Raw genomic sequence first — 15,875 nt, 5'->3', positions numbered from 1 at the left:
TCACTTACAACTAGGATAAGCTCTCAAAAGACATTTTTTTCCCTAAAACATAACTTACATTATTAACCACTCCTGGTCATCCAAACCCATTTATGCTCCATTTCCAGGCTGGTTCCCATTTTTCCATATCATTAGTACCCTGTGTCCTATAAGACCGCTGTACAGTTTCTGGTCTATCTTTTGCACCAATCGCCGATGACTTCATGGAGATGCGTTTATTATTCTTACACTGGGCGGTAACACTTAGTTAAATTTATGTGGTAGATCCTGTTGCTTCTGCTGCTGCTTGTACTACTAGACAAATGAAGGTTACAATCGTCGTTTCTTTATCTTGATATTTTCGATTTTCGATATGGACATGCGAAAGTTTGTACCAAAATCAGGACAAATAATTTAGGATTTTTCCGTCTCACATTTAAGCAATAAACATGTTATTTGTAATCTGAAGTTTATTTAGAATGGCCATTCGTTAGCGAAATATGAAATCGTCAGGGAAAGGGGTGGATAGTAGACTGACGAATCATCTGTAACAAATGCTAGAGTTGTACTCCTTTAGCACGTACATACATATACCTCATATACTGTTTACTCTAGCAATCGTTGAAGATGCAAGACATCTTCTTCTTCAAACATTCACACACACACACACACAAACATACAGACATATATATATATATATATATATATATATATATATATATATATATATATATATATATATATATATATATATATATATATATATATATATATATATATATATATATATATAGTTACGTCCTAGGGGCTTGAACTATGTAAACAGTCAATGTAAAAGGAGCATTCGTCTTTCCAAAAATATTTTTAAATATAAAATCAAACCAAGTGAAAGAATTAAAAAATAACTTAAAGTATTTATATGAACTCATTGAATTTTCCTAATTGTATTATCAGTTTCACAGTAATCCGAAAACGATCGAGAAGGAATTCCGCATGACAGTTTCAAGATATTCAAGTGCTAGCACCACTGAGAATAAATTTTATAATATTCAAAAGTTTTTATTTCAAGGTAAATCCAATGAAAGCTGGATGTCATAAATATCCTTGAATGCTTCAGGTATTCCAACAAAATTAAATAAACATCCAAGTCATAAAATTATTTCACTATAATCAAGCAATGTACTGCCTGTTTAAAATAAGTTATTAACCTTTCTGCAATTTCAGCGTCCACAATATAAATAAATAGTGAAAAGAACTGAAGACTGAAACTCTGCGTACTTAATTTCCTTATATAGCCACGATGTATGCATTAAATCAACAAAATCTGAATCACTAGAAAAGATTTCAGGTATTTAAATTATTATTATTGTGAAATAACAGTCTGCAATTTACATTTTTATTTATTGAGCCAATGAACAACCAGGACGTGCATGATATCTCTAGAGTACATATGTCAGCCTAGGATAACGTGATGTTGACGTGACTGCCATTCAACTATGTCGTTGGTATAATTTGACCGAATTAATTGTTGACATGGACTTGGCAGTAACCTTGATTTATGAAGGGAGAAAGTAAATACATATACGAGTTACCATAGCACAGTCCAGTCACTGAATTGAAAAAATTGAAAAATAAATGTCTGGAACCAAATGACACAAATAGAACTATTAAAAAATTATTATAAAAGAATATATGATATTTATGACCGTAATATATATATATATATATATATATATATATATATATATATATATATATATATATATATATATATATATATATATATATATATATATATACACATACATACATACATACATACATACGATATAAACGGGACAATGAAAAACTACCTATAAACATGCCAGAGAGGGTGTACATACATATATACATACATACATACATACGAAATAAACGGGACAATGAAAAACTACCTATAAACATGCCAGAGAGGGTGTACATGTGCCACAACGCTACCTACATCAACGAATCCCTTTTTCAAGGTAGAAGACACAAAGAATAATTACACACACACACACACACACACACATATGTATATATGCAATAAACTGACAACGAACAGTGCAAAACTAGCATCTAGCACACACACCCAAATATATATGCAATAAACAGACAACGAACAGTGCAAAACTATCATCTAGCTAGCCTGAGCGCTTTCGACTCTATAATGAGTCTTTTTCAAAGGCAAATACAAAACAAAGACAAGACAAACAAATCAAACAAAAAGACGGTTATGTTTGCGAAACTTGACATGGCTGTTTCTACAGGAATTCAGCCTTTTAACTTGAATATGTTTCAACTAGTTTATTTTCGCATGTTGCTGATACTGGAAAATATTCGTATTGGCCTAGAAAGCCATAACGACAACTGTATTTTATTTTATGTAAAGTTACGTAAGCGCAAATTAAATCTAGGATATTTCATTGTTATAGTAATCATAGGCTATGAAGCAAATTTAGAGAAATATTTTAAAGTAAATGTGTCGGCTGCAAAAAATAATTTTGTTTGTGCATGGTTGTCTTTTCCTAGTCTTCTTGGTTTAAACGGCTTGTTCTAAGCCGGCGTATACAGTAAGATTCATTTTGTTTCCTAGTTTGGGGACTCCATTTGGGGTTGTGTGCAATTGCAATAAGTGTTATTTCACTGAAAGTGTGGCCAGGGGAGGAGAAGTGTTCTGCGACCGGGCTTCTGTACAGCTTCTTTGTCATCCAGTCAGATCTATGAAGGTTGATCTTTTTGTGTAGTTTTTAAGTTTCTAAGACATATTGAAGGCCACAGATCTTAATGTGATGAGATAAATTACATTCTCTATTTTGCAGCTTTTGCTTGGACCTTGTATGTTTAGTGTTTCTCTAGTCACTGTGCTAGAAAATGTCCTGGTCTCTATCATATGTTGACAGGTTTTGCACCTTTTATCGCCACAGGGGCCAGATTGACTAGGGTGGTCTTGATTAGTGACTGGCGTTATGGTAAAGCCAATCTCACACAGTATACTAATATATCCGTAAAAAGGTTGTAATATACTAATATATCTGTGAACATGTTACAATATACTAATATATCCATGAAAAGGTTACATTTAGGTATACATACATACATACATACATACATACATACATACATACGAAAGAAACGGGACAATGACAAACTACCGAGCGACAAGCCATAGAGGGTGCCCATGTGCCAAAACCCTATATAAATGAACGGATCCCTTTTTGAAGGTGGGAAACACAAAGAGCACACACACACACACACACAAACACACACACACATATTGTCTGATATTAAATCATGAATTATACCAATGTTTTAGTCTGGCTTTTACTACCTCTTTTTCAGCTTTGCCGTTCACATTTATCATCCCCTGGATGGTTGTTAGGATTACTCTCGAAGACAGATAGTAAGTTGTTAGGATTACTCTCGAAAACAAATTGTAAGTATGCTTACATCATACCTTAAAAGTAATGTATGTTTGTTGAAAGCTTGCTTTGAAGAGAAAAACCAAAACGATATCGCTTCGGACGGCTACGTGATGTACAAAGATCTATATAATTTTTCCACCTCCCCCTACACACGCATACACAGGAGCCTCCCTATATTTGATGTTAGATTTACTTTTGAATGCAAATTGAGGTGGTATTTTCATTTTAATCATACAATATTACTATGCGTGAATTCAATAGTGACTTGTTCATATATTGCTTCGCTCTCACCAAACCGTTAATTCATTCATCAGATGTTGAACTTGTAAAACCTTGCATATTAAGATGCAATTATATTATAGTCTAGGCATTTTTAATGGCATCACAGTATTTAACAGACAAATCTAGAAAATACTTTAGGACATTTTTGAGTTGTAATTTAAATAAGAACCATGGCATGCGCAGTTTTAAAAGTTTTTCTTTGTTAATATCAAATGTACGTGATCTATCAAATAAGAAGCAGTCAAGATTTATCCGACCGTAACAATGCCAATTATAGGCTTCTTGTGTAAAGCCAGTATGTGCAATGGTCAAGGGCACACAATATAAATTAAATGTACATAAAAATGATAATTCTTTAAAGTGTTCGTTTGTTTTGGGGCAACATTTAAATAATATTTAAATAATTTCATGAAGAAAAAAAAACACTGGAGATATTAACGAATTGCAAGTAGCCCCGCATGCTCCACTTTGCTTTAACGGGGTCTTAAAAAGAGAAGACTTATGGTAACAAGAGTTAATGTATCCAACAAAAATGGTCCATAACCCTGCAAAATAAAGATTAACGTGCTGGCGAGCAAACTTTAGGAACAGTTCACCATAATTTAGCGGTAATCAAATTTTGCTTGAATTCTGAGTAAACATGTGCAAGAACCGTAGGTAGAAAACAAAACGGGCCATCACTCCATTACTTAATATTACTGTAATCTTGCGATGAATTTTTTGTGAAGTGGACATCTGAGTATACGGCAGATCACGGATCTCCTAACCAGAAAGTTACAAGCCGGAAATACGGCAATCTTAGGTAAAGATATGCTGTGGAAACCAAAGTTCATGAGGACATGCATTCAGGGGCCATACTTCATATGTATGATAGTGTGAAATGCAGGATATTAAAGCCATCAGGGTCTCAACATTATAAAGGTGCATGACAACTTTATTGCAGATCGTACAATCCTAAGTACAGTTATCTTGGAAAAAGCAAGAAATCAGTCGTTGATGTTTGGCGGTATACAAATTTGGTAACAGTTATATTAATACAGTTTTATTGTTTAAATTTTGTTGCATGCTATCATGAAAATGAGAAATACTTGAAACGTTCTGAATAGTATTGCGCTGTAGAACAAAGATATTTATTAGTACATCCACTTTCTATGCACTTCTAGATGCTTTCTCAGACTGATTATCGAATTATAAGATGCCGTTATGTCTCAACCTTTTGGTATGTTGTTCATACACTGGAAAAGTGCACTTCAGAGTGCATGGCTGGCTTTCAAATCGTATATCACTAAGCATATCCTTGATCAAGAGACTTAGCCAAAAATCACTTGGAACTAAATCAGACCTGTATGGAGGACATAGCAGAATTTAGATGGTGTGTTTCCTTCTGGAAGTGTGTCATGACGACGGATTTATGCGCTACGTGTTGTCAGGAAGTTGATGGAAACCGCGTTCACCAGTGCCCAGACGAATGGTTCGGTAGCTGTCCACAGCATTTGGCAATTCTTTAAAGGCATAACAGTGTCCAGTTGCACTAGTAGACAGGTAGAGTCAGGTACTGGTACCTGAATGACCAGACGTTTTGCATAAAATATAATGTGAATAAAATTATCTTGACAATCAGACTATCTCGTGCAATATGTTCGTTTTTTTCCAAATCCAAACTTCATTATTTTCTCTTGAAACGGGGTTCACAAAGTTAAGTCCATGTTTCATTACACATAACAATCTCATTTAAACGTCCCTGACCACTCTTTTCATAATTGACTAGTAGTTGGGGGGTTGGCTTGGCTTTTTCAACACGAGTCTGTTTTGATCAGCCGTTAGCATATCCAGGATCCATCGTACGCAAGCATTTCTGAGCTTCAAATGATTCTTCAGTTTATTACAAAGAGCTAACGTATTAATGCCCATGATAATATAGATATCTTTCACAAAATATCATGCATCTTCAGTTATCTGCTTAATAGGAGCCGCATACTGCTTACCAATACCAGACAACAGTATTCCAGAAGGTGGGCCATCAGCTGAGGATTTGCGACCGCGATCATCTTTAAAACGACGAAATGACCTAAACATTCTAGATTATGAAAAGAAATACATCCGTAAAAATTACCGAAGTTGGCTGGTTATCAGTGGGATAGTACCTTAAGAGCGAGCAGATTTTACAGTATACTCTTTGCACAATACCAGAACATTCTCGTTCTCCGATATTTTAGATCTCTGTCATTCATCATTTTAAAAGGCATGAATATATTTGCAGGTGTTTGCCGTGCTGCACATGCAGTTGCCGATCATTTTGTACAATGTTATTTTGTCTATCGATCGACGTTAACTTTATTAACAGGTTCAAAGAAACAAAAATGTTATAACAAAATTGTTAGAACTTTTCTAATACCCCAGGTAAATGTTATGGGAATAAAAGAACTTACACTTCTGTGAATACAGCAATGTCATATCAGTTTGATAGGTAGAATGATAAATAATTTTTCGGTATTGCTATTTTTGTCCTCTTTTATTGCAAGAAAAATGAATGGTTGAAGAATGACGTTATTAAAGACCCTATCAGCGGAGCAGACATGCAAAACTAAATGCGTGGGAACGTTAGTCCGAAAGATGTTTTTTTTTTAAATCTCAGTCGTGCTGACGATTAATTACAATTATATCCCGTATAAGACTCTTCAATACACGTTCAATTGACAAATATGTCTCGTGTGCGGGTATCTCACACTTTCATTCATTTTTAACTTAATTAATTTGTTTATCTTTCCCTTCGTATTTGTTTGTTTTGTTTTGATGTTTGTTTGCTTTGTTTATTTGATGAGGGAGTTGTTGGGGGGTTTTTTTGGGGGGGGTATGTGTTGTTTTTTGCGTATTTTTTGTTGTTGTCTTGTTTTGTTTTGTTGTTTTTATTTTTATTGGAAGAAACAGAAATATTCTTATATGTTATTCTTTCCGGCTTACCGTGTCCTGGAAACTAATCAGGCGAGTAATCGTGTAATAACCACCACCAGCACCACCCCTTTTCTTGTTGGAAAGCCTTACACTTACTGCAGATAACTACATTTTCCTCTAAAATTCCATGAATCTTGAGTCGTTTTTCTACAAATTGTGGATGCATTCTATTCTTTTTTTGCTATCCTTAAGCATACTTTAGAAGAGGCATGCAAATAAATAAAATAATAAGAAAAGTAAATCAATTAGAAAAAAATTATTTTCCTTCAACATCTTCACTAAGAGTTTTGCTTCAACCCATGATCTTTTATGTTGATGGTTTTTCGACACTCTTCCTTGAAATTAATGCAATTTGTCTTTGCACATAATTGATTTGGCAACATGTCTTTAAAACAAAGTGCACTGTGGGGGTTGATCTTTTCGTGAATTAATTTTTGTTTTCGTTTCAGCTGCTGGAATATGAATGAAACGCCGGAGCATTTGTGGATAATTAAGGGTCCTATTATCTTTTCGCTCGTGGTATGTAAACGAATTTTAAAAGAGCTGAAGAAGTAAACTGTTGTCATAGTCGAAATAATAATAATAATAATACTAATAATAATAATAATAATCTTATAGTCATGCGTTCAGTGTGTCTATATTCATCTGTTTGTCACTTTTGAATTGGCTGTACTGTTACATTTTGACAGTTCAAAAAAGAAAAACATGCATCGATCGCTCTTCAGAGAACGATATGTAATGGTTTTAATGATAGAACACCTTGCTTTTCAGCTTTTCTTTACCGAATAATTGCACCGATTATTTTCCTTTTTGAAAACGATGATGTACATGCCTGCAGTTATTTAATGCAACGACAGATTTGAAACCAACCCACAGAGTATGAATTTCCGAAACGTTTTAGCAAATATTCGGTACTAGCAGACGAGGCCTCTCTGCCATCGAATACATTACTTACCAAGAAGGTAAAGAATGCACTTCCCTACAAAATCTCTCGAATTATGAAAAGTATGACATGAAAACAAAACACTATATAATTTTAAATAAAAACCAAAACTAACAAATCCATATTTTGCACTCAGAGTCACAACTTACTGATTAGAGCTGAGTATTTTCATTCTCTTTGTAATAACAAAATTCCGAAAGAAATTACTTTTTTTATTCCGTCTTCAACAGCAAAACAGTTGCTCTGAAACTGGGGCAGCATAGTTGCAGAACAATTACAAGCCATTTCATTTTTATTTAAAAAAATGTTTTTACACTGAAAGGCAAATACTGCTGTTCTAGGAAAGTCTATCGGTACGAATCTTCGATCTCCAAGGTACTGTATAGAGTAGTTTTTAATACTGAAATAAAATGGCTCTGGGAGGTTTTTCGTGTCCATCAATATGTCCAACATATTGTTAGTCAGTCACACTTTCGTGGTCTCAGATGTACTTAAAAAACATTCACTTTGAAAGAAAATCAAGAGACTTAGAAGGGGCGATTCGCCGTCTGGCTCTCATTCCATCCGCCTGCCATACTTTTGTGCCCGCTTTATAACCCTAAAGCCTTACGAATGTTAAGAATGAGACTGGAAATTTAATATATTATAATCAATAAGAAATATAGATATGAGAAAATGGGTAAAGTACAGTTTTCTAAAGTAGTATCATGTTATGCACGGGTCAGAGAACACCCTAGTATATTGGTATTTTTCCGAAATTAATAGTCCCGTCACGTGTAGGGTGAAACAACGAGGTCACCAAAATACACACTGATACATTTCTTAAACAAAGCCAACACTCTAGAATCTAGACCATAATAATGTCTTCATTGATTGTTTTAGTAGAGCGCAAAAGCTAAACTGAATTTTTCTTAGTATAAAAAATGAAACAAAGCATTATTGTCATAGATTAAGCACGTTTCAGAGAGATGATATATATTTCAGGATTTAACATAAACAAAACGAATAATCTCAGTGCCAAGAGATAATGTTTACATGCTTGGGATATATAAATGTCTGGCTACGGTTAATTTTGTTACAAAAGATTGTACATGAGAATAATATATTTGATAATTCAAAACATCAGAAAAGATAAAGACGACCTGTAAAGTATACGTAGTGGTGATAACATATAGATAAGCATCATCGATCCTGGTTGTAATCGTGTTAAAACTGTACAGCACGAAGAAGGAATAAATCTGATCTAAGATTGCAAACTTGTATTCAGATAAATTTACGGTAGAAATGGTCAAGGTTCAAACAGATCTGACATCATTCACACGCTAAAACTGATTGTGAAGAAACAACACATAAATATAACTTGTCAAACGCGACATATTCTCTGGGCTTTATTTTCCACTTTACATATCAAACGTCGGAATCATTGCAGAGGAAGGCAAGAAAAATGTTTAAAGACATTCTCACCACGATTCTGAAAATACATTTGTTTGCACAAATAAAAATTCATTCTGGGAACAAACTAACTGGTAACTTAAGGATATACCTACACATTACACAAGCCAGCTATAAGAAATATTTCCATGTGAATTACCAGATGCGACTAGACATTGTTGACACGCAAGCATGCTAACTACATTTTGGTAGTGATATGTCTCTTGTCAAAATATGCATGGCCTGAGAGAATAAAATAGAAAGTACGCAATTCTGAATGTTTTCAATTACGATGAAACCCGAAAATGGGGTGACCTTTAAGCAAAGTTAATTTATCGATAAACTAGTATTTTTCACATTTCAATAGCCACGATTCCATACGAAAGCAAGCAAAGAATAAAAACAAAATAATTAAAAACTGAAGGTCCGTCTATTCGGACATAAAACAGCCAATACATTGTTGTAACTCCTTAATTAATAATTGCTGAAACAGTAAAAATTACAAAATATAAAACAATATTTGCATTATAACAAGACCGAGGAAATATTGAAAATCAGGCAAGTAATATTAGGTCTTCCGGTTATTTATAAACTGAAACACTTAAATGGGGAGGATATTTAGGGTATGTTTAACGAATAAATGAATAGAGTTATCTCTAAACGATAAAAAGATGACATCTACAAAGGTCGTAAGCTTTTGATGATCATAAGAACGAGAGGTAAAAAGTGTGTACCTGTGAAATGGACGCGATAAGATAAATCTTTTAGCAGCTGAGAGCCAGCAGAAAACATTATCCCGTAAAAATAAATGATGTGTCAAAGACACACCTCGTTGTCATGAGCGATAGCTAAGCCTTGTCACTCTATTGCAGCGTCCTTTCTGGACACGATTTGTTGCTCAGCAATACCCTCTCATACAGAGACGATTGAAACAAAGCACAAAGCACAGATAAACTTCGTATCTTTCACACAATATTGACGATCATTCACTATTACCTTTGCTTCAGTCTGGTAACCTTATTCCTTTTTCCGATTTTTGCAGATAAATTTTATATTTTTCATCGAAATTCTGAGAGTGTTGGTATTTCGAGTCAAGTCTAATCGAAAAACGAGAAGAACTGAACAATTAAGGTAATGTACAGCCTTTTTTGTAATTAATTTGTTCTTCTTTTCTTCAGTTATCTCCATTTCGTTGCTTCTCTTCCTGAAAACATATGCAAGCTATTCAATCGTGGTTCATTTCTAGAGAAAAAACATTCAAAAGAATATGAGTATATTCTTTTTTATAATCCTTCAATGATGACTTAGTGGTACAGAAACAGCTTCAACAGGGACGATAACCAATCACCTGATGAAACATATTTTGGATAATTCATTGCCTTTTTTTTTTGCTGCTCCAGGACTAATTTTATTCAATAGACATCGATAAAATTATGACCAAAGAATTTGAAACAACAACAGCAGCAACAACAACAACAACAACAACAACAATAATAAAATAATAATAATAATAATAATAATAATAATAATATTTTTATATTATTATTATTATTATTATTATTATTATTATTATTATTTTCTGAGGATAATACATTTGGTATTGTATCATCTAATCTGATATATTGTCCTCGCGTAATGGAATAATAATATTAAAAGTACAAAATTGTTGTACATGTACAAATAAAACTCCACAGCGTCTGACATACATGTAATCAAAATAATATACATGCACACATTATATTAAGACCCACGTACGATATACGTGTAGGTTTGGTAGACAGGAAATTAGCTGAGGGATATCCAAGTTAGATAACATAATTTGTTTGAGCAATGGTATAAACTGTAAGACAAAATTTCTTAATCTCTTTGTTTAAAGAATAGAGTGTTGGTGTTTATTTAATATCACTGGAAATGAAAGTCCGATCTGCTGCAGAATGTGTACAAGATGTTTTGAATGTGGGAATATAAACATTAAAGTTCTAAATAGACTGCAGATTGTGTGAATGGATATTGGAAGTTTGAATTATTTGATACATTGTCAAGTCATCTTAGAAAAGAGTTGTGTCAAAATAACTTCAGGTATTTCATTATTCTATGATCAAACGGTAACCACTGTAAACGAACGAATAAATATGACGATGGAGAGTCTTTATTATAATAATTCTAGCGGATTTTGGTGGTTGAATTATGTGATTAAGATCGGAAGAATTGTAAAGCATCCATATTTTTGCAACCATAGTTGAAAAAGGCAACATATATCCATTATAAAACATTTTTAGCAAATATTCTGGCACATACCAAGACAGTCTGTTCAAATAGGCTACTGGAGGATAATGTAGAATAAGAGTGCTTTAAATGACTGTCAATAACTAGATATTTTTTTTATTTTCTGTGTCATTTAATTTCCTGAACAACCATATTGATATCATTTAGTTTCTTTGTTCTTTGTTTTAATAAAATCTTAGTGTCCCATAAACTGATAATAGTCTTAAGTCTGCATGTCCCATAAATCGATGACAGTCTTAAGTCTGCATGTCCTATAAACTGATAACAGTCTTAAGTCTGCATGTCCCATAAACAAATAACAGTCTTAAGTCTGCATGTCCTATAAACCGATAACATTCTTAAGTCTGCATGTCCCATAAACCGATAACAGTCTTAAGTCTGCATGTCCCATAAACCGATAACAGTCTTAATTCTGCATGTCCCATAAACCGATAACAGTCTTAAGTCTGCATGTCCCATAAACCGATAACAGTCTTAAGTCTGCATGTCCCATAAACTGATAAATCTTAAGTCTGCATGTCCCATAAACCGATAACAGTCGTTAAATCTAATTGTTCTGTCCATAACAATTTCTTATTGAAAAAGATGCACTAAATTTTTTACTAGACCAGATGTATATGTTGTCATTTTTCCTCATCTGGAGCATTATTTGTTTACTAAGGTCTTAATAATTTGATGGTAATTGTAAGTATGAATAATTTGTGGTACATATTTTGGATATTTGCAATTAAGGTTACGCTAATTGAACTAACAAAATTATATATATATATATATATATATATATATATATATATATATATATATATATATATATATATATATATATATATATATATATATATACCATATATAAGGGGTATATTATTGTTACATTGACTATACATCTCAGGAAAGTGTTACGTGTGTAGGCTCGAATAAACAGTAACACAAGAAAGAGTGAAAACAACAAGCTTTGAAAAATTTAACAAATTATTTATTTCCCTGGAAAAATATTGTAAAAATAACAAAAATTGAAAACTTACGGTTTTAAGAGTCAAATCCAAAAATAATCCAAGAATAATCCACGAATAACATTTTAGAAATCCTAATATTGAAATGTTCTATTGTATTCAATTTCGAGTCCCGACGAAGAATCCAAGGAGGAAAGCGATGACGTATGCTGTATCCTGTATAATGTGGTTGTCTGCAGTTCTTTGTAGAAACACAAGAAATAAGACTCCAGTTTTGGAAATCCGAATAATTTTTTTTTAAAGAGATGTCTTTGTTTAACAATTCTGTATGAGCACTCAAAAATATTTCCAGAGAAACGAATTAATATTTTAGAATCCAAATAATCTAAAGAAAAATTAACATAAAACTCGAGAACTGGCTACAACAAAAGAAAACGACTTGACATCAAGTGTTGTAACCCCAGACTGAGGTTATTGCTCTAAAACAATGGTATAAAACCTGAGTACTGCGCAAAACAGATTCCCGGATCATGTTTACATCACGTACTCAAAACATGGCCCTGACGAAAACCAATGATTTTACTTGAAGAATAAAAGTAAGAAAGTTGTTTACTTTACTAAAACCTATTTACAAGTCGAAGGTCAAGTATCCAACACAGCCTCGATCTCAGCCTTATTATTCCCACAATAAAAAAATAAAAAATATGTTCACATGGCTGTTAATAATTTTCATTTAAGGTCGGGAACTAGGTCAGCTTTATGTGTTTACACTGAATCAGTCAAGGTCAAACTATTTTCGGAAAATGTTTCCAAATCACGTAAACAAGATTATATTATAATAGCATGTACCATAAAAGAAATTTTTAAAGCTGACAAACAAACAATAAATTTAAAATAAATATGAATTAAATCAGATATACGTAACAAAAGGAAATATTAGTTTTTCAAATTACAAATCCCCAAATTTTAAGAGCATGTTTTAAAATCGGTGCAATAGTCTGATCCATGGGTCAGCAACCTATTGCACGCATGCCACAATATGGCACATCAAGAGGTTTTGTGTGGCACGCAAAGGGCAGCCAAAAATCTCGATTTTAACAGCGTTATTCTCTTACTAGTGGCACGCGCTTGTTCATTTTGTAATTAATCCGGAAAAAAGTGTCACGCTATATAAAATATGTTGCCGACCCCTGATTCAGACTGTGATCAAACGGTTTCAGCTGACAATCAATAGCAAATTTGAACCTTGTATACCATACGCTTTTAAAGTAACTGCACAACTTTGTTAGCTATGAATACTACATTTTTCATTCCATTGGTGATCTTTCCGTTCTCCTGAAATATAAAGCCATATTCGTCTATAACATCAGTGTATGCATTTGTTATCTTAGATTTTATATGTATGATCTTTTTTTAACCAAATACAATAATATTTATTTTACATGTACTGGTCGTTGTGGCGTTTGGTAGGGGTGGGGAGGGGTGATCCCAATATATTATTTATATTACCATAGAAGTCCCACCCCGGGCTCAGTATTGTAGGGACTGAAATTAGTGATAGAGAGAGATAAGGCTCCGAACCCAAAGTCAGCAATGTCGACAGTTAAATCATTGAGAACACAAAATGTGAAATTCAAAAGAATAACAATTTAATACAATTCAATATTCAAATGATAATAATTTCCCAATCACTCTTCTTCCTCTCGACCAAGTGATAGCCTATTGCATCCTTGGATTTATAGCATTAATCGCTTTTCCACCTGTTCTTGTTTTCTACTCATCCGTATCTCTCCTATCCCGCCAATTTTTTCTCTCCTTCCAACTTCCCTCCTAACTCCTTCTCCAATTCCTCCTACTGGACTCGTTTTCCTCATCCTCCTTGACTCTGCTCTCCGACTAGCCTTCGATTCACAATCAACTTATCCACAAGTCTCTATTCCGTCTCTCTCCTAGAGACTCGAGACTAAACCACACCGGAAGTCTGTCCCCTAAAAGCTTCCTGTGAAAACACAATGACGTTAGCATATTTCCTTAGCCATCTCGTCTCACACTAAACCATCAATCAATCATCAGATAAAGGCTATTACATTTTTCGGCCACGCATTCGTGCACATCGAAAAACCCATACGCTCTTGTATGTTAAACAACGTCGTAATAAAAGCACGGTATCAACTACTTATCATAGAGACATCAATAAATTACAACACGTCAGTATATATATATTCTTAATCTCATTATATTGAACAATAGCACAGCAGTCAGACGCATTTCTGTATATTACACTCCCACAAATGTACACAAATATTCAGATATCCATATTAACTAAGTTTACACACTGCAACCATTTTCCAAAGTTACAATTCAATTTAACTGTTCCAAAATATAGAATATTACATGAATAAATGCACTAGTTTAATACGAAGTAACCAAATAGAGAATTACAATATTAATTCTAACCACGAGCTAGCAATCTACATAATTCTTTACTTAATCATAGCTCATTTCTCAAATGCGCATGTAAATTAAACACTACAAAGGTAATTTTACGTACTAACGATTCTAATAATGAAGTATACATACTGCACATAATTACAATTACAATGCCATAATATTCTGCAACAATCGAGCAAATAACTCACTGACCTTTACGAAGCTCTGTCTTTCCTTAGAATTTCCTAAGTTTTCCCGCCCATTTACAATTTTTTTTTTTTTTTGGGGGGGGGGCACAAGACAGATGCCCCCCCCCCCATCCTAATTTAATAAATTATTTTATGTATTTTTGTATCCCCCAGATTTGTTGTATTGTGTTATTTCATCGTTTTTGTAACGTGAATTAGGATTTCGGGTATTTTTCCATCCCTAGTGTATCTATAGGGGTGTATCTCCGAGAGTGATTTCCATTATCCTCTCGGGTTACTTCCCCTAGTTTGCTTTTTCTGTGACCTTGCTAGGGTCTCCTACATCCCGTGTTTGTTATATGTTTGTGCTATGGGTTATGTATGCTATATTGTGTTATTGTTGGGATAGCTTTTACGTCAAATTCTTGTAGTGTATCAGTTTTTCTAATATATTCCGTGTTTTCAATACAAAGGAAGATTTTTAAATTTTGAATTTGGAAGATCGGTGATATCCCCTTAATGTTTTGAATCTTATTGATTCTTATGAATGTATCTTATTGATTCTTATGAATGTATTATATTCACCTTTCTTTATTAGATGAGACTGAGCTCCAGGATGGGTTCACATTTTTTTTAATTTTTATGTTTCTCCCCCATGGAGCAGGTCTATCTTTTAATCATAATTGTTCCAAAATTTCGTTACAATAGTGGTAGTTGAGAATGATTTAAAAAAAAAATAAATAAATAAATTTAAAAATAAATTTAATTTAACTTAATTTAAGTTTACAATCCAAAGTTCCGATTGCATAAATTTTTAAAATTTGAAAATAAATTTCTTTTCACATGAAGTATTCGTTAGTGTAAGAGGATAAAAGGACAGATATTCATTTTCCATTTTTCTAATTTATATTATCTCAAGAGGGTTCTTTTCCAGACTCTTACATGGGCCTGTTCACTTCGCGTAGCGCCATGTGACATAGCCCCATGGCAT

The 15,875-nt window shown here is 33.3% G+C and overlaps 1 protein-coding gene across 1 annotated transcript in view; it reads left to right on the top strand.

Moving 5' to 3' along the window:
* LOC149779475 (parathyroid hormone 2 receptor-like) overlaps window positions 1-15,875 on the top strand; it is a 153,159-nt gene that overhangs the window by 98,802 nt on the left and 38,482 nt on the right. The window contains exons 8-10 of the mRNA XM_089940164.1: window positions 3,340-3,400; window positions 7,106-7,175; window positions 10,073-10,161. Of these exons, the coding sequence (XP_089796290.1) occupies window positions 3,340-3,400; window positions 7,106-7,175; window positions 10,073-10,161 (220 nt within the window). The remainder of the gene's footprint in view (window positions 1-3,339; window positions 3,401-7,105; window positions 7,176-10,072; window positions 10,162-15,875) is intronic.

The sequence above is a fragment of the Sinohyriopsis cumingii genome, chromosome 17 (assembly GCF_028554795.1).
Source record: "Sinohyriopsis cumingii isolate HCF-2022 chromosome 17, ASM2855479v2, whole genome shotgun sequence".
NCBI lineage: Eukaryota > Metazoa > Mollusca > Bivalvia > Unionida > Unionidae > Sinohyriopsis > Sinohyriopsis cumingii.
Note: the sequence above shows the minus strand (reverse complement) of the source record. Positions and strands in the feature narration are given on the sequence as shown.